This window comes from Oreochromis aureus, linkage group 4, assembly GCF_013358895.1.
Source record: "Oreochromis aureus strain Israel breed Guangdong linkage group 4, ZZ_aureus, whole genome shotgun sequence".
Taxonomy (NCBI): domain Eukaryota; kingdom Metazoa; phylum Chordata; class Actinopteri; order Cichliformes; family Cichlidae; genus Oreochromis; species Oreochromis aureus.
The window spans coordinates 34670332-34691104 of NC_052945.1; the positions used below are offsets into that span (position 1 = coordinate 34670332).

At 44.1% G+C, this 20773-nt stretch overlaps 1 protein-coding gene across 1 annotated transcript in view; it reads right to left on the reverse strand.

Moving 5' to 3' along the window:
* The window catches only part of tspan4b (tetraspanin 4b), a 56724-nt gene extending 49072 nt beyond the window's left edge, over window positions 1–7652 (reverse strand). The window contains exons 1-4 of the mRNA XM_031730561.2: window positions 7318–7652; window positions 3878–3947; window positions 3518–3709; window positions 3309–3383 (exon numbers count right to left, since the gene is read on the reverse strand). Of these exons, the coding sequence (XP_031586421.1) occupies window positions 3309–3383; window positions 3518–3709; window positions 3878–3947; window positions 7318–7325 (345 nt within the window). The 5' untranslated portion in view covers window positions 7326–7652. The remainder of the gene's footprint in view (window positions 1–3308; window positions 3384–3517; window positions 3710–3877; window positions 3948–7317) is intronic.
* Between the last annotated feature and the right edge of the window lie 13121 nt (window positions 7653–20773).

Consider the following 20773-nt stretch of genomic DNA (forward strand, 5'->3'; position numbering starts at 1 on the left):
GTTCTCTTTCCAACAGCATGTCTTTCAAAGCTCAGAGATGTAAAGTTTTTAAACTGTGTGGATCCAAGTGGAGGGATCACATTTTAGTCATTCAGTGATTCAAAGAATATGAACTTTTAATATTCATTCAGATGTTTTCTGACTCTAAATTTTCTTTTCTCATTACTTAGGTTTTTCTAATTTACATTTAAAACATTTTTAGCTATTTTCCAACTTCTTCTCTGTGCTTGTCAGCTTTTAGCAGTTCAGCACTTTTGTTTTCAGGTGAAAATTTCTGTATTTTTCATCTCATTCAACATTTTTAACTTAAAATTCAGCAATTAATTCTTTTCAGTGCATATATTCAGATTCAAGCATTCACACTGCAGTTTCTTCAAAAATGCACTTTCTAGTTTTACATGTAGTTGTTTTTTTTCCTTGTGTAATAATGTTCAACATTGCTGTCAATACATTTTTCAAAAAAACCCTCTACAAAATGGGTTCAAAAACATAAACAACTGTGGGATACTGTTTGTCCGTGATTTGAACAGCCCAGCGCTGCTCCCGATGCAAGGAAAACTAATTCTGCAGGGAGACCTACCTCAGCACTTGTGCAGGTGAAACCAAAGGGAAGATATGCCTCACCATATTTTCTAGTCTTTGGCTTAGAATGAAGTTGGTTTGGAAACATATTCAGCAATGCTTCATCTCCTGCTATGCGTTTGTGTGGGAGCCCCGTGCTAGCATTGTCCAAGCGTTGTTTTTGTTTTTTTTCCCCTTTTCATGCCGCGCCCCCCCTGCAATAGCTCTGCGCCCCCCCTAGGGGGCGGGCCCCACACTTTGGGAACCACTGCTATAATAGATCGATATTTTGTAATATATCTATATTATTGCCAATTATTGGATGGATGCAAACTGCATTTCGTTGCCTTGCACTTGTGACATGAGTTGAATTCTATTCTATTCTATTCTATTCTATTCTATTCTATTCTATTCTATTCTATTCTGTTCTATTCATCCAGGATGCAGTCTTCAACATCGGCTGCAGACTCACCCACCCCCACTGCTGCTGTTCCACCTTTGACACCTCAGACACTTCACACCTCCCCCACACACCCTGGTCACTACTCCCCACCCCCAACCACACATCCAACACACGTCTCCAGCATGTCTCTCACTTAACCATCTGGGTTAGAAGGCAACTGAGGAGGATTAAAGCCAGGAACGAAGTGGGTCCAGATGGCATCAGGTTGTCAGGTCCTGCGCAGATCAACTGTCTGAGGTGATGGAGCACATCTTCAACCTGAGTCTGAGGCTGGGGAGAGTTCCACAGCTCTGGAAAACCAATTGTGTGGTACCAGTGCCAAAGACTCCATGTCCCAAGGACCTCAACAGCTACAGGCCGGTGCCTCTGACATCCCACCTGATGAAGACCCTGGAGCGGCTGGTCCTGGCTCAGCTTCAGCCCCTGGTGAGCTCATCACTGGACTCACTTAAGTTTGCCTACCAGCAGGAGCTGGAGTGGATGATCTTGTCATTCACTTCCTACATGGTTCCCTCTCTCACCTGGAGACTGCTGGGAGCACTGTGAGAATCATGTTCTTTGATTTCTCCAGTGCCTTTAACACCATTCTTCCCACAGTCCTGAAGGACAAGCTGGAGAACTCTGGAGTGGACCATCACCTCACAACATGGATACTGGACTACCTCACCAACGGACCACAGTATGTGAGAACTCAGGACTATGTGTCGGACAGGGTCGTCTGCAGTACGGGGGCCCCACAGGGAACGGTTCTGGCTCCATTCCTCTTCACCATCTACACTGCAGGCTTCAACACTAGAAAAACGAAGGAGCTGTTGGTAGACTTCTGCAGGCACAAACATCCTCCACTGTAACCACTGAACATCCAGGGTATGGACACTGAGGCTTTGGACAGCTACAGGTACCTTAGTTTTCATCTGAAAAATAAACTGGACTGGACTCACAATTCAGACGCTCTCTACAGGAAAGGGCAGAGCAGGCTGTACCTGCTGAGGAGACTCAGGTCTTTTGGAGTGGAGGGCCCACTCCTGAAGACCTTCTGTGACTCTGTGGTGGCCTCAGACATTTTTTTACGATGTGGTTTGCTGGGGCAGCAGCATCTCTGCTGGGGACAGGAAGCAACTGAACAGGCTGATCCGGAGGGCCAGCTCTGTTCTAGGATGATCTCTGGACCTAGTGGAGGTGGTGAGTGACAGGAGAATGGCGGCTAAGCTGTCATCCCTGTTGGACAACATCTTCCACCCCATGCAGGAGACTCTAACAGCACTGAACAGCTCCTTCAGTGGCAGAGATTCCTTTCAGCGACTGTCAGACTGTGAAGTATTTTATTGTATTTTGTATAGTATGTTATTCTATTTTATCTTATTCTATATCCACTTTCTGCAGTGACCAAAACATTTCTCATGTGTGGGAGTAATAAAGGTTTATCTTATCTTATCGTGTGTTATCTATCTTATAAAAGCTGTACACTGACTACTTTACATTCTATCAAAGTGTCATATCACCAATATTGTCCCATGAAAGGATATATATATATATATATATATATATGTATATATGTATGAAGACACAAAAAAATGCAGTTTATGTCACAGAACAGGTCGTTTACCAACAAAAAGGTTGGTGGATGAATCCCTGACACTTTCAGCCAGCATGCCCAATTAGCTTTGGGACAGCTACTGAACCATGAAATGCTCCCATTGCAACTGGGAGTGTGAGCGTGTTTGAATGTGTGTAAATGGGTAAATGACGCTTGTAGTATTAAGCGCTTTGAGTGGTTAACTAAGTAAAAAGATGATGTATAGGCACTTGCCCCTTTCATAGATTTATTTTTATGCTTTATGAAGTTTTGAATATATCATTTTTAAGATATTTAACTTTTAAAGAAAATATCCCCTTTTTTAGATTTTTTTTTACTAAAATATGCTGGTTTGATTCTTAGAAGTGCTAATTCCCAATTGTCTTCTTTTTTTCTTCCTAATTTAGCCTTTTCTAATGAGTCTTCTCAAATTTAACTATGGGATCGTTACATATTTTCACATTCCTTGCTGTGTACATTGCACTGAAACAACTCTGCTTCTTTTTCTTCTTTCAACTGCTCCTTTTAGTGGTCTCCACAACAGAACATTTGCCCCCATCTCACCCTCTATGATCCTCATCTGTCAAACTAAACCTCTTCACCTCCTTGCACAACTGACACTTTTGTTTTTTAATTGTTCTGGAGCACCTTAAAATGAAAATAAAGAAAAATAAATGAAAAATTGAACCTTGTAGACAGTGAGCTTACCTGGTCATGAAAAATGTGGATAACTAAAACGAGAGTCACTTCTGTCAGGACCAGGAGTAACAGGATCAAAAAGAACTGCAGAGAAGATAAGAGCAGTTGGAGGGTGAAGCAATTTATTCAAGGGTGGCTTACCCCACTAATATGTTTTCACACTAAGATTAGAATTTCTCAACATAAGGTACCTTTATTACATGTGGATAAAGTCTTACCGTAAACAATAGACAACGCTGCTCCTTAAGCGCTCCAAGACAACCCAGAAAGCCTGTTATCATAGTAATACCACCAGCAACTAGCAGCAGATTGGCAGCTGAGAGAGACGGAAATGAAAGTGGAAGAGAGGAAAACTCTGACTGCGTGAAGGACAGCCAGACTCCAACTCCAAACAGGCCACATCCTCCTAGCTTCTCAGGAAATGTAATGTTAACACAGCCAAAAATTAGTACAGAGTGGAACACAGTGTGAGTGAATGAATGCAGCATGCAACACTAAATTGGTGGAGACCACAAAGAAATCTTAAATTAAACACAAAGCCAACTTAGGAATCAATTAAAAATTCTGCAAATACTAACCCAGAAGATGAGATTAAAGACAAACATCAAATACTTGACAACACATAAACACCCCTGTGACACTGGCATCCTGGAAAAGAGAGAGGGAAATAGGACAAAGAGAGATCTTTTAACAATTCTTGTCCAATCAATTTCAGTTATTTGGTTTTTAGCCTGTGTGAAATATCCAGTACATTGTTTTGCTCTGAAAACATAGTTAAATATAAATTAATAATCTTTCATGGTTTGTTGTGCTGTGTTTTGGGTGTCTTATAAAATGACTGGTTGAGGGATCTGTGTCAAAAGAGTAAGTTAAGTTTGGCACACTTTTTATGTCTAACCAACAGTGCTGAGGCCATTCAGAATACTATCCTTAAAAAGCAAAATATTTTGTGAAAGCCTGTTCCACCTCTGCTAACTTTCTATCATAGAGTTCTGCTCTGTTCCACTTGCACTCATCTGTCTCCCAAAAAGAAACAAAAATCAAATGCATTATTGGGGAAAAAGCTGAAGTAAAAAGAGTTGAAGAGTGAAAGATTGTGAATGTGTATTTAAAAATCTGTTTCTTTTTCACTACACTGTCAATATACCCAGGTAGAAAAATTTGCTTAGGAAATTATGAGCCCTACTCCAGCCCACCAAAAATTACTCGAGGATCCCATCACAACATCGAAAGAACCTGCCTCATAAGGTCAGTGTTTAGGACTCGGTTAAAAGCTGGGCAAAAAGTGGCCTCCATGAAAGAGTTCCTAAGGCAAAAACTACTGCTGATGGCAAAGGACCAAAAGGGCTTGTCTCACATTTGCCAAAAATCTCTCTCTCTATATATATAAAATATCTTTAAATATCTGTCTTTTTAATGACTCACTTCAATTGAATTTTATTTTTCCAAATCACAACAGTTGCTTGACATGCAAGGCTCTTTGTATTTTAAGCCAAGACCTCTACAGTATTACAGAGAACAGAGAGTATAAGATGGCCCTCTATGAGCAAGCACTTTGACAACAGTGGGAACGGGCGAGGGGAGGAAGACAGGACAAAAGACTCTGTAGAAGAGACCCGGAGATTAATAACTTTCCATCCATCCTCTTATCTAAGGATTATAATTTTGCTATATGGTTTTGATCATTTTGTCTACTTATCCATTCAGAGGAGCCATGGGGGTGGTAGTGGGATCCTGTAACAACTGTCCGTCGATGTAACGCTTATCCACGACAAGAGAGGTGTGTTTGCCCTTCTGTCTGTGTCGTTTTAGAATGGGCAAAATTACTTTACGTCCGTTGTTGATTTCCCTAGGAAACTGGTCGTTCATACCAAAAGATATTTCTTTTAATTCACACTGTTTGCTTTTAACAAGTTCTTTAAACTGGAAATGTTCAAACTTAGCAATGATGAGATCGGGCTCAGAGAGGAGACTGCATGAAGTTTCTAATCCACGTTTCGGGGTTATCTGGCCGTGATTCGTGAGAAAGCCAATGTCTCACATACGTCTTGTTTACATGTCGTGAACGTGTTTTAGGGATTTCTTGTCCGCGTTTAGAGTTAATAGCTTTTTGTTTGTGGACTCACGTATCTGAATGTCGGTTGTGAGTAGGTCCTCAGTATCAGTTATATTTATGTTGGTCTGGCGGATTTCTCCGTGACGTTCTGCTCAAAATATCCGTGGAGGAACCTTCGAGTTCCTCCACTCTGCGTGGTGATAGATGTTTGTTTAAATTCAAGTCATAATTTCACTAGTTTAGAGTATAATCTGGCAGCCGGCACAGTAATTTTGTAAATCTCAAACCTTGCGATTTCACAGCATCACGCACTCTTTATTTTATCTTATTTGCCCCTCTCCCCTAACTTCTACTACTCCGATGCCATAATGGCTCACCATAGCAGGTAGTTTTGATTTGGCAGGGTTTACCACTGGATGCTTTTTCTGACGGAACCTCAGAGGGGACTTGCGTTTCTGGCTGGTATCGAGCCAGCAACCTTTTGCTTGCCTAGCAAAATTGTTAACTAGCACATCATAGAGCACTGGAACACGTTTTGACAATACTTGACAGGTTCTTGAATTTGACTTGCTTTAAACCCAACTTTAGTGGGAAAATCTTCTTTTATAAACACTTAGATTGTGCCATGGACTACTGACTCCACACAGGAAGTTTCCGAGAGGAAGGAAGTTCCCTCCCCTACTCACTAGACCCAGTTACAATACTCAAGGTATTTTACATGCCTTTGTGAGTCACAGAGGCCAGGGCCCAGATTTTGGTTTTATTTCTATAACAACACAAAATTCCGAGGAAACCATGTTTCAGTGATTAGTTTCAGGAATGAGCTGGAAAACAGACTAACCCAAAGTTATCTGAAAAAAATATCCAGGATGCCTCAAATGTAGCAAACTGTCAAAGACATTTATATGAAGTAATATAAGATTTATTGTTAATGAGTAGCTAATATGACATTAGCAATGACTCAAGACTATTTCTTTGTCCCTTAAGTGTTGCATGTTTAATTGTGTGTGCAAATTGAAAATTAGTAGGTCTTCTTTTATTGCTGATTTATTGTGATTTCTGATTTCAATTAATTTGTCACCACTGATCCACATCCACTGCATTATCATTATTAATAATGATATATTAAATCTTGCAACACAAATTTCCAAAATATGGGGCAAATATTTTTAACAGTATCTTATATTCCTGACTGCATTTCTTACCTTTGTTTTAGCACCTGATTTTCCCAGGTCACAACAGTCTGATCAAAGGATCATTAATTTGTGTGTAGGAGATTTGGGGAAATTTGCACATAATTGTGCAAGTTCACAGAACAGACATAAAAATGGGCGACGGAAGATGAAGCCCTCAAACTTAATCATAAAATTTAATTAAAAAATACAGACAAATTATTATCTCAGATAATGAGATTTTCATTCAGTACAGTTTGTTTAGTCTGCCAAAACGAATGTATATTAATAAAAGTAATACCTTCATATAAGGCACTTGACTCATTATGTAATTTTTCTTGTCAGGCTAGTCCCACCCTGGCCTATTTTCAGTAAAAATGTTGCAAAGAAGTATATCCATCTGATAGAAACAATGGTTTCTACCAATTTTCTATTGGTAGAACACAGAAACATATCCCGTCTCTTTTTTTTTTTAGAGTTTAAGAGTTACCAGCTGTGTCCAAAAGCAGAATAGCTTCATGAAAGCAAAAATGTTTGGCACATTTATTTTAAACATATTTTAAACATTATCAAGATCCAAAAATACAGTTCAATTTTCTCATTTATCCTCGAGCTCTTCACTCCTATCCTCAACACAGCCATCTTTATTCCTTTATGTCTTTAAATAAGTGAAAATCTTGAAGGTAGGAAAGGGGAAGCAAACACCAAAATACAGTTCTAAAATATAGTGAGGGACATACTGTATCTAACTAATGCTTCTGATAGTGTAGCATTTCTGTACATACTTTACCTTAGCATGTGCTTCAAATCTTTAAAATCTCTGGTTTTTGTGACGCTCCTGTTCCAGGCTCCTTCAGCTCCTGACTTGGATCTTTACTTGGTTTTCCTTTTCAGATGTCTTTCCTAGAGCAAACAGCCTTTTCAGTTTGTTTTCTGGATCTTCTCTTCTCTTCTCTTCTCTTCTCTAGACCATGTTAATGTTCATTTTTCATGCTCCTCAGTCGAACTTTAAAATTTTCATATTAAAGTTCTTTATACCACTCTTTTGTTCCTTTTTTTCTAACAGACCTTCGTCTATGTCTGTCCCACTCTTTCTCTTCCTCTCTGTTTCTCCCTCCCTCTCTCCCTGTTTCCAGATGGTTGTGGACTGCGCTCTATGTCCCTCCCCCTTTAGAGTTTTTCACATTACTTATCCCTCCTCCAGGCCACAGCCTCTAAAGACTAATGTGGCCTGCTTATTCTGTCTTTTTTCGCGGTTTAAGAAATTTTTGGTCACTGCACATTTAAGAACACCTAGGAACAAACACAAGCATACAAAAAATCCTGAGCAAGTTGCTTTACTTGAGATAACTCCAGACATGTCTAAACATAAAGGATTTCTGACAAAAGAACCATTTTCTTTGTTTTTCACATGTCACTCCTGAGTATTTCGGTTCCTCTGTTGCTCTTCAGGTGATATTACATATTTCTAGTTATTGTCACGCTATGAACACTAAATAATGTACTTACATTTATATAGTGCTTTTCTCATCTTACTGTCTCAAAACATACAAGTCACGTGTTTACCATACATTTATACAACAATTTATTTTATAGTCTAGCACAGAATAATAAATAAATAAATATATATATATATATATGTTTTGGAATGTGGGAAAAAGCTGGAGTACCCAGAGGAAATGGACACTAGAATCCATCTGGTCCCCAGTCAAGTTACGAATCAGGACCTTCTTGCTCTGAGGCCAGGGCAATGCTAAGATCTTGAAATATTAGCGGCTTAGTCCAGCCCTGAAATCTTCTGGATTTTCATTTGTTAACAGCATCTTTTTAAAGTTATTTACTATGTTTTATAAGAAAATGCTTATTAAATTATGTGCTACCTAAAGGTTGATGCCACAGAATGATACTGAAATAAACAATCAGTGCAATTTGAGTTTTTCCTTATTTTATAACATTTTTTAAACATTCTTTTAAATCAGTAGCAATAAAAGCTTAAGGGAAGAAAAAGGGTAAATGTTGATTAAGTATTCATTTCACAGATGCTGATAGTATTCAGTTGGGCTTTTAAACTGTACCAGCCCATGTCTTTTAGCTTCTGCTTGCAATCTCTCTGCTCTCTTTGATGCTCACCTCTTCTTCACCTTTCTTCTTTTTTGCTTTCTCACCAATCTGCTGCACTCTTTATCTCCTCATGTCCTGGTTTGAAGAAGAAGAGTCATGGTCCTGAGTCTGCAGACTCAGCAAAATGAATGACATATTTACTGCAGAGATAGACATGGACACAAGACCAACTAATCATATCATGATTCAGTAAAAGGACTAGCTGTTACAATCCCTGACAATGCATTGCTTTAAATGGAGAAAATTTCGAGGGATGGCTGTTATGAGGAAAAGCAGCCCAGAAACTTTACCAGCAGCATACATCGTTGTGTGCCTCAACTTTCGTTCTTTTACTCAAGCTAATCTGCCATTTTTCCTTGGTTAGGTTTAGGGATTAAAGATCTGATCTAAATTATCATATTAACATTTGGGACACATCGTCAGTAGTGGACCTTGGATTCATCGGGTGTTTCGGCCATTATCACTAGACACCCTCATCCAAGGAGGCCCTGCCAGGGTTGATCAGGCCCTGGAGTGTTTCACTGGTTTATGTTAAAATTGTTATTTCTCTTTTTCTTTCTGCTGTTTAGTTTTCTACAGTTTATTCTATCTATTCACTGCAACTGAGAAATACTTACCTCTTTAACATTTATGGAGCCTCATTTTTTCAAAGGGACAGAAAAGGTGATAGAAAGAAGTAAGACAAGTAAGTAAGATAAGATAGGAGAGAGCAGAGAGGGGAACCCGGAAGGGGGGCACCTGATCTGGTTTCCCACACCTCCCCGCCGGATTGGGCTGTACGCTCTACCTCCCCACTGCCTCCCAGAAAAGGGAAGAAGAGCAGAGGGGAGAAGAGCGGAATATTTTTCTTTCCTATTCTTTCATTCCTCCATTTAGTTTCACTACCATGAGATTAACTGCACAGTCCCCAGGAGGCCCTGAGACAGCTGTATCAGTCAACCAGCAAAACTTGTAATGTTATGTTTTACCCTTTTGGTGGCCCCTGTTGAGGCAGGCCCACCATGACTCGATCAATCCTGGGCGTGTGTCTCACAGTTTACTGACTGCCTTAGCTGCCCAGGTGATGTCAGCCCTTTTTAGCCATAGCCAGTGACTGGTCCTCTCAGCAGTGTTAGCTAATTCTCTTATAGCCTGCCGTTGTGCCTGTCCTCTGATCCCAATCTCTCTAAGCAGTTTTGCTGTTGTACGGGCAACAAAGCCCCTGCACCCCACTTCCACCGGGCGCACCTTGATCTTCCTCTGTCCTCTGCCTCAGCTGCTTTTGCATTCAAAAATTGATCTTTAACATAAAAACATTCACTTATGGTTTAACCCGAAATCGAGGGATCCAGTTTTACTTATGATTAGGTCATTTTAATTTTCCAAAGTTTTGAGTACCAAACTTTGTCTTGCTTAATATAAATGTAAGTACAATGAACACTGTGCAGCTACCATACACTAGCTGTTTAAAATTGAAAGTGATCTTATTAGCCATAATATTTTGCTACCAACAGAATAACGCACCTGTGTGGCTGGGGCCAAAGTTTGTCTAATTTTCTTCCCTGCAGCGCCTCCTTTTTTCTTGAAGACTTTTATGAGCTGGTCAGTGTATTGGTGAACTTGTGCAAAAAGCCTTGGAACAAGTGGAGCAGTAGTAATTAGAGATGGCACGATACCACTTTTTTATGTCCGATACCGATATCATAAATTTGGATATCTGCCGATACCGATATGAATCCGATATAGTGTTTTTTTAATCAATAAAACTGTTTTTTTAATATCTTACTGCAAGTTCATACTCAAGTTTAAATAAACAACAACACTAAAGCTATTCTGTTATACCTGTATGCAAAAAATACACTGCACCCAAAATATTTCATAGTTCATAGTTCATAGTAGGGGCGATCGTGGCTCAACAGTTGGGAACTCGCCTTGTAATCGGAAGATTGCCGGTTCGAGCCCCGGCTTGGACAGTCTCAGTCGTTGTGTCCTTGGGCAAGACACTTCACCCGTTGCCTACTGGTGGTGGTCAGAGGGCCCGGTGGCGCCAGTGTCCGGCAGCCTCGCCTCTGTCAGTGCGCCCCAGGGTGGCTGTGGCTACAACGTAGCTTGCCATCACCAGTGTCTGAATGTGTGTGTGAATGGGTGGATGACTGGATGTGTAAAGCGCTTTGGGGTCCTTAGGGACTAGTAAAGCGCTATACAAATACAGGCCATTTACCATTTACCATAGTTCAGCAACACTGATCAATCTAATAAACTTAAACCTTCTCTATCCTTCCTATTCTGGTATTTTAAAGAGTACTTAGCAGAAATATTAAGCAACCTAACTAATAGGGTTGCAAACTCCCAGCAAAAAAAATATAGGGAACCACCCCCCACCCTCCACCTCATGATGCTTAATTGACGTAATCAACTTTAATTTGATGCAGTGTGAAAAAAAAATGCACAGAAATAAATTATTTTTCAAGAATAATTAAATAGATTCAACATCTTTCTTCAACAGAATTGCAGAATGCACAGATGGTACTTTCCCAAAGGAAAAAGTACTATAGCTTAATGGGTATATTAGACTTAACAGTTACTATATACAGTGATGGACTTCTATACATTTTACATCAGATTAAAACTTTGGGTGTAAGATTCAGATAATTATTTATTAAAAGCTAGATATTTTAAATGAGATTAAGAAAGAAAATATGTCTTTGTGCCCCCTTTTCCCTGTTAATGCCCTATCGGCCCCCCTGGCTAAACTTTGCTAGATCCGCCCCTGCACAGTTACCAGCCGTCAGCTACGTAGAAAAGGATCCTGGTGTAGAAAGTAATATTAAATAAATTCTAACAACAGCTTATCAAGCTTAAACGTGCTGCTGTTGTTCAGCCGCTGGTTTCCTCTTTCTGGTGCAAAGTGGGCCAAAAACAAAGAAGAGAGACGGACTGGCGACAGAAAAGCCGATCAGCTGATCATTGATCAGTTTCATGATTGAAGTAGCAGCAAGAAGAGGCAGTCGCTCCATATGTTGGTTGTTAAGCTTAACATGGGAACGCTTTACAAACATTCAGAGATGAACTTACACACTTGCTTTACTTCTCTCTGGGATAACTTCCTCAGAGATGAAATGCTGGTTTGGTAGCGAGGCTACAAATACACACAGCCGCTCTATCATGTGAGCACACTGCTCGCCGAGTTACGCCATGCCGCAAGTTTTGTGAAGTGTTTTTTTGATATTTAATGGATCGGATTACATTTTTTATTTCTCTCCGATATGCGATCCAGTAATTTACGTCAGTATTGGACCGATACCGATACGTAATATCGGATTGGTCCATCTCTAGTAGTAATCCTCACAAATTCTGCTTCCACCTGAAAACATGTCAACAAACACAACATACTGTCCTGTAAATATGCATACTATATGTACACATATACATACTTTACAACTAAAAATAATGTAGAACGACCTCATTAAAGCTATAATTTCACAAAAACATTTACACAAAATGCTAATGGAGCCATTACAGCTTTTATTGTTATTTATCAAGATCCAAATAATATTGATCACAGCTGATCTGAAAAGAATTTCATACCTCAGGCCCTTGAACTGCAACCTTTACACTGGTTCAGATCTGGAGAAGAAATAACAGGGGCATGGGATGGGTCACTAAAGAAAACTTAACTTATAAAACAGTTTTGTTTTGAAAAGTATAGCAGTTCACATACCACATACAAGCTCAGCAGTACCACATACACCACATCAGTATAGAAGGGAGCAGGTAAAGGCCAGGATCTGAAATTTAGAAAGTAAAACAAGAAATTAATTACTTAATTTCAAGAAGCAAATTATTGATTGAATTACAAGTAAATAAAATACTACTCAGAAGAAAAGCAAGAGATTGACACTGCCATGTGCTAACTTTCTATAGAAACAATTATCACCAGGTCTGTCAACCTCCATTGTCTGTCCACTCATATGCCATGAATAATTTCATTAAAAAAATTAAGTGTGTGATTTAACAAAATGTAATTTATAACTATGTTGATTTGTATAACTCCACTAGGAAATATGACCATTTTTACATGTTGTTTTGGCATTGGCTACCACCCACAGTAGCCTGTGTTACTATTCTCAATAAACACCAGTAACCAGAACACCGATCGTCTCTGTCTTCTGTCGGAGGGTTGCTACAATAATACAGATTACTGATAGAGCATAACAATGGTGTCACAGTGGCTTTCGCCCTTGACTTTTTGGATTTTAAATGTCACAACTTCATGCTATCCTTGCTATCCTATTCGATATTTGTGACTCTCGGATTACAGTAAAGGAATCCCAAGAAAGCAAATGAAAAAATAACCCCAGGAGAGAAAACTCTCCTGAGTTTCTCTGAAAGGTCATCCCCTATGTAGCCGGTGTACCAGAGAAACTCAGGAGAGTTTTCTCCAAGCATGACATCCCAGTATATTTCAGACCCAGCAACACACTCAGACAGAGTGGTTCATCCGAAAGACAAAACTCCAAAACACAAACTTAACAATGTAGTGTATGCTGTACAGTGTAGCGAGGAATGCCCAGACCTCTACATTGGAGAGACCAAACAGCACTTCACAAGCGCATGGCACAACATAGAAGAGCCACCTCCACAGGACAAGACTCAGCAGTCCATCTGCATCTAAAGGACAAAGGTCACTCTTTCGAGGATGCCAATGTTCACATTTTGGACAGAGAGGACAGATGGTTTGAAAGAGGAGTGAAAGAAGCCATTTATGTCCACTGTGAGCGACCATCTTTGAACAGAGGCGGGGCTTATGACACCAACTGTCTGCCATCTATAATCCAGTTTTGAGATCCTTCCCAGATGTCTTAACGCCCACTCACACCCTGGGCCATCTGACCTCAGGAAATCACACGATAGGGTGGGGCGAAGTTTCACAATGAGCTCACCCGAAACCTTGGCTGATTGTGACCTACACCCTTTTTCATGCCTCAGCTCATGTGATCCCTCTTTGGGGGGACACTCCCACAGGGTTTAAATCTGGGACTCTCCACCATTTGACCCTAGAACTAAAGCTTCTCTGATGAGAGGTAAAACGTCTTCAAGCAACTTAAAGAAGTCCAGACGCTTTTCTTTCCAAGCTCCTTGGACAAACACATTAAAACTACTCTGGTTCCTCAGAAGCTGGCCTGTTTAGAGACTGTTTCTCGCTCCAGGGCCTCCCCAGAGGCAATGGACCCCTGGAGGCTAAGAAGCCAGCTGAGGACTGCTCCCTACGCTGCCTGAGCAGGGTCAGTGCTCCGCGCAGCTCCAGCCTGCCTCATGTGTGCCAGAGGCCCTGTGCCTGCTGGTTTTGCCTCGTGTGTGCCAGAGGACTCTGTGCCTGCTGGTTTTATTTTGTGTTGGCCAGAGGACTCTGCGCCTGCTGGTTCTGTCACTGCTTCTGCTGAGAGGGTCCGTGGAACCTCTTCAGCCTCTAGCTTTCACTGGAGGGTCCAAGGAGCCCCTTCAGCCTTCCATCTTCGCTGGAGGGTCCGAGGAGGTCCAGCCATCACCGTCACCTGCAGCGCCACCACCTGCGGCTTCCACGCCGTTGCCTGCAGCGCCAGGACCTTTGGCTTCCATGCCGTCGCCTGCAGCATCATCCTCCTCTGCAGCATCCTCCTCCTCTGCAGCTCCACCCTCGGCTGTGGCTCAGGTGGTAGAGCAGATCAGCTACTGATCGGAAGGTCGGTGGTTCGATTCTTCAATTCAATTCAATTCAATTTTATTTATATAGCGCCAAATCACAACAAAAGTCGCCTCAAGGCGCTTTATATTGTACAGTAGATAGCACAATAATAAATACAGAGAAAAGCCCAACAATCATATGACCCCCTATGAGCAAGCACTTTGGCGACAGTGGGAAGGAAAAACTCCCTTTAACAGGAAGAAACCTCCGCAGAACCAGGCTCAGGGAGGGGCGGCCATCTGCTGCGACCGGTTGGGGTGAAGAAGGAAAACAGGATAAAGACATGCTGTGGAAGAGAGACAGAGATTAATAACAGATATGATTCGATGCAGAGAGGTCTATTAACACATAGTGAGTGAGAAAGGTGAGTGGAAGGAAAAACTCAATGCATCATGGGAATCCCCGGCAGCTCACGTCTATTGCAGCATAACTAAGGGAGGATTCAGGGTCACCTGGTCCAGCCCTAACTATATGCTTTAGCAAAAGGAAAGTTTTAAGCCTAATCTTGAAAGTAGAGATAGTGTCTGTCTCCGAATCCAAACTGGAAGCTGGTTCCACAGAAGAGGGGCCTGAAAACTGAAGGCTCTGCCTCCCATTCTACTTTTAAATACTCTAGGAACAACAAGTAAGCCTGCAGAGCGAGAGCGAAGTGCTCTAATGGGGTGATATGGTACTACAAGGTCATTAAGATAAGATGGGGCCTGATTATTTAAGACTTTGTATGTGAGGAGCAGGATTTTGAATTCAATTCTGGATTTAACAGGAAGCCAATGAAGGGAAGCCAAAACAGGAGAAATATGCTCTCTTTCTAGTCCCTGTCAGTACCCTTGCTGCAGCATTTTGGATCAGCTGAAGGCTTTTCAGTGAGTTTTAGGACATCCTGATAATAAAGAATTACAGTAGTCCAGCCTGGAAGTAATAAATGCATGAACTAGTTTTTCAGCATCACTCTGAGACAGGATATTTCTAATTTTAGAGATGTTGCGCAAATGGAAGAAAGCAGTCTTACATATTTGTTTAATATGTGCGTTGAAGGACATGTCCTGGTCAAAAATGACTCCAAGGTTCCTCACAGTGTTACTGGAGGCCGAGGTAATGCCATCCAGAGTAAGAATCTGCTTAGATACCATAGTTCTAAGATTTTCAGGGCCGAGTACAATAACCTCAGTTTTATCTGAATTAAGAAGCAGAAAGTTAGCGGCCATCCAGGTCTTTATGTCTTTAAGACATTCCTGCAGTTTCACTAATTGGTGTGTGTTACCTGGCTTCATGGATAGATAGAGCTGCGTGTCATCTGCATAGCAGTGAAAATTTATGCTATGTCTTCTAATGATGCTGCTTCTTGGCTTCCCCGATCTGCATGTCAAGTATCCTTGGGCAAGATGCTAACCCCAAATTGCCCTCCGATGCGTTCATCGGAGTACGAATGTGTGTGAATGCAGGTTAGTGTGCACTGTGTTTAGAAGTGCTTGTACAAGTGGGTGTGAATGGGTGAATGAGGCATGTTGTATTGAGCGCTTTGAGTACTCCGGGAGAGTAGAAAAGCGCTATATAAGAATCAGTCCATTTACCATTTACCTCGGCTGCAGCTCCACCCTCGGCTGCCCTCATCTGGTTCTGCGGCCTGCACCCAGTGCTTCAACATCGCCAGCCACTTTCCAGGCCGCTGGCTAGACATCATCGCTGTCATGGACAGCCTCTTGAACAATGTCGCCGCCGCTGCCTTCCACGCGGCCAGCCTCCGGATTTGTTTCACCTACGTCAGTGTGTGAGTTATGGACGTTTTGTATTGGGATTTTGGGGGCTTTGCTTTGGGTCTGCTCCTGGTCCCTCCGTCCTGGACCAAGGCCTGGCCTGTCAAAACACTCGCCTACACTCGCCTACAAAACACTCGTCTTTTTGTCATTGGGGGGGTACTGTCATGGTCCTGCGTCTGCAGACTCAGTGGATTTGTTTTGATTAATTTCTCATGTTCTAGTTTAATTCTGATTTTGTATTCTTTTTGTGAACTTCCCATTTTACTTTGTAGATCTGTGTGTGACTTAACTGTTCAGCTCGTGTTTCCCCGTCATCTTGTGATTAGGATCAGCTGTGCTTCCCTCCTGCGTGTAGTTTCCTAATTACCTTGTGTGTGCATATTTAGTGGGTGTCGGTGTGTGGTCATCGTCGGTTCGTCTGTGTAACTCTGTGTATATCTGTGTCTCTCTGCCCTACAGTCTCCATGCCGTTTTACCGTGTTTGTGTGAATCCAGGTTTGTTCTCTAGTTTTCCCCAGTTTAGGTTATCACTTAGTTTTGTCCTCACTTCTGTTCATTGTCACTCACTGTAAATAAACTCACTCGCATCACCGCCATTGTCTGCAACTTGGGTCCTCCTTCACAACACCACACGACTACTGCCCTTTGTGATTTTTTTATGTTTAAGTCATTTTTTGCTGGTTTTTACTTTGTTTCTTGTCAGTTTGGGAGCTGACACAGTCTCTATGGAGATGGGGTTTTGGGGGGATAAATATTTTGGGGGGGATCATCAGCCACACTAGAGAAGAGTGGCTTGCTGACATCACCAGTCAGGCCAGAGCTGAAATCACCAGTCAAGGCAGAGGACAGCAGCTTCCTTTTCTAGCCAAGGCTGAGAAAAGTGGCTTGCTGACATCACCGGTGAGGCTAGAGGAAAGTGGCTTGCTGGCATCACCAGCCAGGGCAGAGGACAGTAGGTTGCTTACATCACCAGCCAGGGCAGAGGAGAGCAACTTGCTGCCATTACTAGTAAGGCCAGAGCTGACATCACCAGCCAGGGCAGAGGAGAGTGGCTTGCTGACATCACCAGTAAGGACAGAGCTGATATGACCAGAAGGGGCAGATGAGAGTGGTTTGCTGACATCACCAGAAAGGCCAGAGCTGAAATCACCAGCCAGGGCCGATGAGAGTGGCTTGCTGACATCACCAGCCAGAGAGGAGGAGAGCAACTTGCTTTCATCACCAGTAAGGCCAGAGCTGATATCACCAGAAAGTGCAGATGAGAGCGGTTTGGTGACATCACTAGAAATGACAGAGGACAGTGGCTTGCTGACATCATGACTCAGGCCACAGCTGAAATCATGGAGAAAGGGCAAAAGAGAGGAACTCCCTTGCATAACCAGTAAGGCCAGAGCTGATGTAACTGTTGTGCTGTAGAAGGCCTCAGCCAGAAGCACAGGCCCTGGTTATTTGTAGATGCAATTTATGGAATCAAGCGGTGAAGCGGTAAGTACATGAAGTTACGAATACAACCCTCCGATTTAACTACAACGTTTATGCTAGCTGCAAACTTGCCTAGTACCCTAACCCAAGGAATCAATTTAGCATTTAACCAGCAACAAAGGCCCTGATGTAATGTAGATGACCTATGCCAGGAGCAGAGGGCCTCTTGTAGTGTAGATGGCCTCAGCATGCAGCACAAGCCCAGGTGTGTTGTAGCTGGCCTCAGACAGCAGCACAGGCCCTGGTCTGGTGTAGATGGCCTGAGACAACGGCACACGCCCTGGTGTGGTGTACATGGCCTCAGCCAGCAGCACAGGCCCTGGTATGTTGTAGATGACCTTAGCCAGCAGCACAGGCCCTGGTGTGGTTTACATGGCCTCAGCCGGTAGCACAAGCCCTGGTGTGTTGTAGAGGGCCTTGATCATCAGCAAAGGCCCTGGTATGTTGTAGATGGCCTCAGCCTGCAGCACAGGCCCTTTTGTGGCGTAGATGGCCTCAGAAAGCAGCACAGGCCCTGGTCTGGTGTAGATGGCCTGGGAGAGTAATACAAGCCCTGGTATGTCGTGGATGGACTAAGCCAACAGCAAAGGCCCTGGTATGTCGTAGATGGCCTCAGCCTGCAGCACAGGCCCTTTCGTGGCATAGATGGCCTCGGAAAGCAGCACAGGCCCTGGTGTGGTGTAGATGGCCTACGCCAGCAGCACAGGCCCTTTTGTGGCATAGATGGCCTCAGAAAGCAGCACAGCCCCTGGTGTGGTGTAGATGGCCTACGCCAGCAGCACAGGCCCTGGTGTGTTGTAGATAGCCTGAGACAGTAGCACAGGCCCTGGTGTGCTGTAGATGGCCTCAGCCAGCAGCACAGGCCCTGGTATGTTGTAGATGACCTTAGCCAGCAGCACAGGCCCTGGTGTGGTTTACATGGCCTCAGCCGGTAGAACAAGCCCTGGTGTGTTGTGGAGGGCCTTGATCAGCAGCACAGGCCCTGGTATGTTGTAGATGGCCTCAGCCTGCAGCACAGGCCCTCGTGTGTTGGACATGACCTAACCCATCAGCACAGGCCCTGACATGTGGGCCTTTTGTCACGTAGATGGCCTCAGAAAGCAGCACAGGCCCTGGTGTGGTGAAGATGGCCTGAAAGAGCAACACATGCCCTGGTGTAGTGTAGATGTCCTGAGACAACGGCACAGGCCCTGGTGTTGTGAAGATGACCTGAGCCAGCAGCACAGGACCTGGTGTGCTCTAGATGGCCTCAGCCAGCAGCACAGGATCTGGTGTGCTGTAGATGGCGTCAGCCAGCAGAACATGCCCTTGTGTTGTGTAGATGGCCTAAGCCAGCAGCACAGGCCCTGGTATGTCATAGATGGCCTCTGCCTGAAAAACAGCTGCACAGGCCCTGCTGTGGTGTAGATGGCCTCAACCAGCATCACAGGCCCTGGTGTGTTGTAGAAGCCTGAGACAGTAGCACAGGCCTTTGTGTGTTGTAGATGGCCTCAGCCAGCAGCACAGGATCTGGTGTGCTGTAGATGGCCTCAGCCAGCAGAACATGCCAATGTGTTGTGTAGATGGCCTCAGCCTGCAGCACAGACCCTTTTGTGGCGTAGATGGCCTCAGACAGCAGCACAGGCCCCGGTCTGGTGTAGATGGCCTGAGAGAGTAATACAAGCCCTGGTATGTCGTAGATGGACTAAGCCAACAGCAAAGGCCCTGGTATGTCGTAGATGGCCTCAGCCTGCAAAACAGCCCCTGGTGTGTTGTTGATAGCCTCACCCAGCAGCACAGGTCCGTTTGTCACTCAGATGGCCTCAGCCAGCAGCACAGGCCCTGGTGTGGTGTAGATGGCCTCAGCCAGTAGCACAGGCCCTTGTGTGGTGTAGATAGCCTCAGCCAGCAGCACAGGACCTGGTGTGCTCTAGATGGCCTTAGCCAGCAGAACATGCCCTTGTGTCGTGTAGACTGCCTACGGTAGCAGCACAGGCCCTGGTATGTCGTAGATGGCCTCAGCCTGCAAAACAGGCCCTGGTGTGTTGTCGATAGCCTCAGCCAGCAGCACAGGCCCTTTTGTGGCATAGATGGCCTCAGAAAGCAGCACAGCCCCTGGTGTGGTGTAGATGGCCTACGCCAGCAGCACAGGCCCTGGTGTGTTGTAGATGGACTGAGACAGTAGAACAGGCCCTGGTGTGCTGTAGATGGCCTCAGCTAGCAGCACAGGCCCTGGAGTGTTGTAGATAGCCTGAGACAGTAGCACAGGCCCTGGTGTGCTGTAGATGGCCTCAGCCAGCAGCACAGGCCCTGGTATGTTGTAGATGACCTTAGCCAGCAGCACAGGCCCTGGTGTGGTTTACATGGCCTCAGCCCGTAGAACAAGCCCTGGTGTGTTGTGGAGGGCCTTGATCAGCAGCACAGGCCCTGGTATGTTGTAGATGGCCTCAGCCTGCCGCACAGGCCCTCGTGTGTTGGACATGACCTAACCCATCAGCACAGGCCCTGACATGTGGGCCTTTTGTCACGTAGATGGCCTCAGAAAGCAGCACAGGCCCTGGTGTGGTGAAGATGGCCTGAAAGAGCAACACATGCCCTGGTGTAGTGTAGATGTCCTGAGACAACGGCACAGGCCCTGGTGTTGTGAAGATGATCTGAGCCAGCAGCAGAGGACCTGGTGTGCTCTAGATGGCCTCAGCCAGCAGAACACACCCTTGTGTCGTGTAGATGGCCTCAGCCTGCAAAAGAGGCCCTGGTGTGTTGTAGATAGCCTCACCCAGCAGGACAGGCCCGATTGACACTTAGATGGCCACAGCCAGCAGCAAAGGCCCTGGTGTGGTGTAGATCGCCTCAGGCAGTAGCACATGTCCTGGTGTGGTGTAGATAGCCTCAGCCAGCAGCACAGTCCCCATTGTGGTGTAGGTGGCCTCAGAAAGCAGCACAGGACCTGGTCTGGTGAAGATGGCCTGAAAGAGCAACACAAGCCCTGGTGTGGCGTAGACAGCCTGAGAAAACGGCACACGCACTGGTTTGGTGTAGATGGCCTCAGCCAGCAGCACAGGCCCTGGTGTGGTGCAGATGGCCTCAGCCAGCAGCACAGGATCTGGTGTGCAGTAGATGGCGTCAGCCAGCAGAACATGCCCTTGTGTTGTGTAGATGGCCTAAGCCAGCAGCACAGGCCCTGGTATGTCATAGATGGCCTC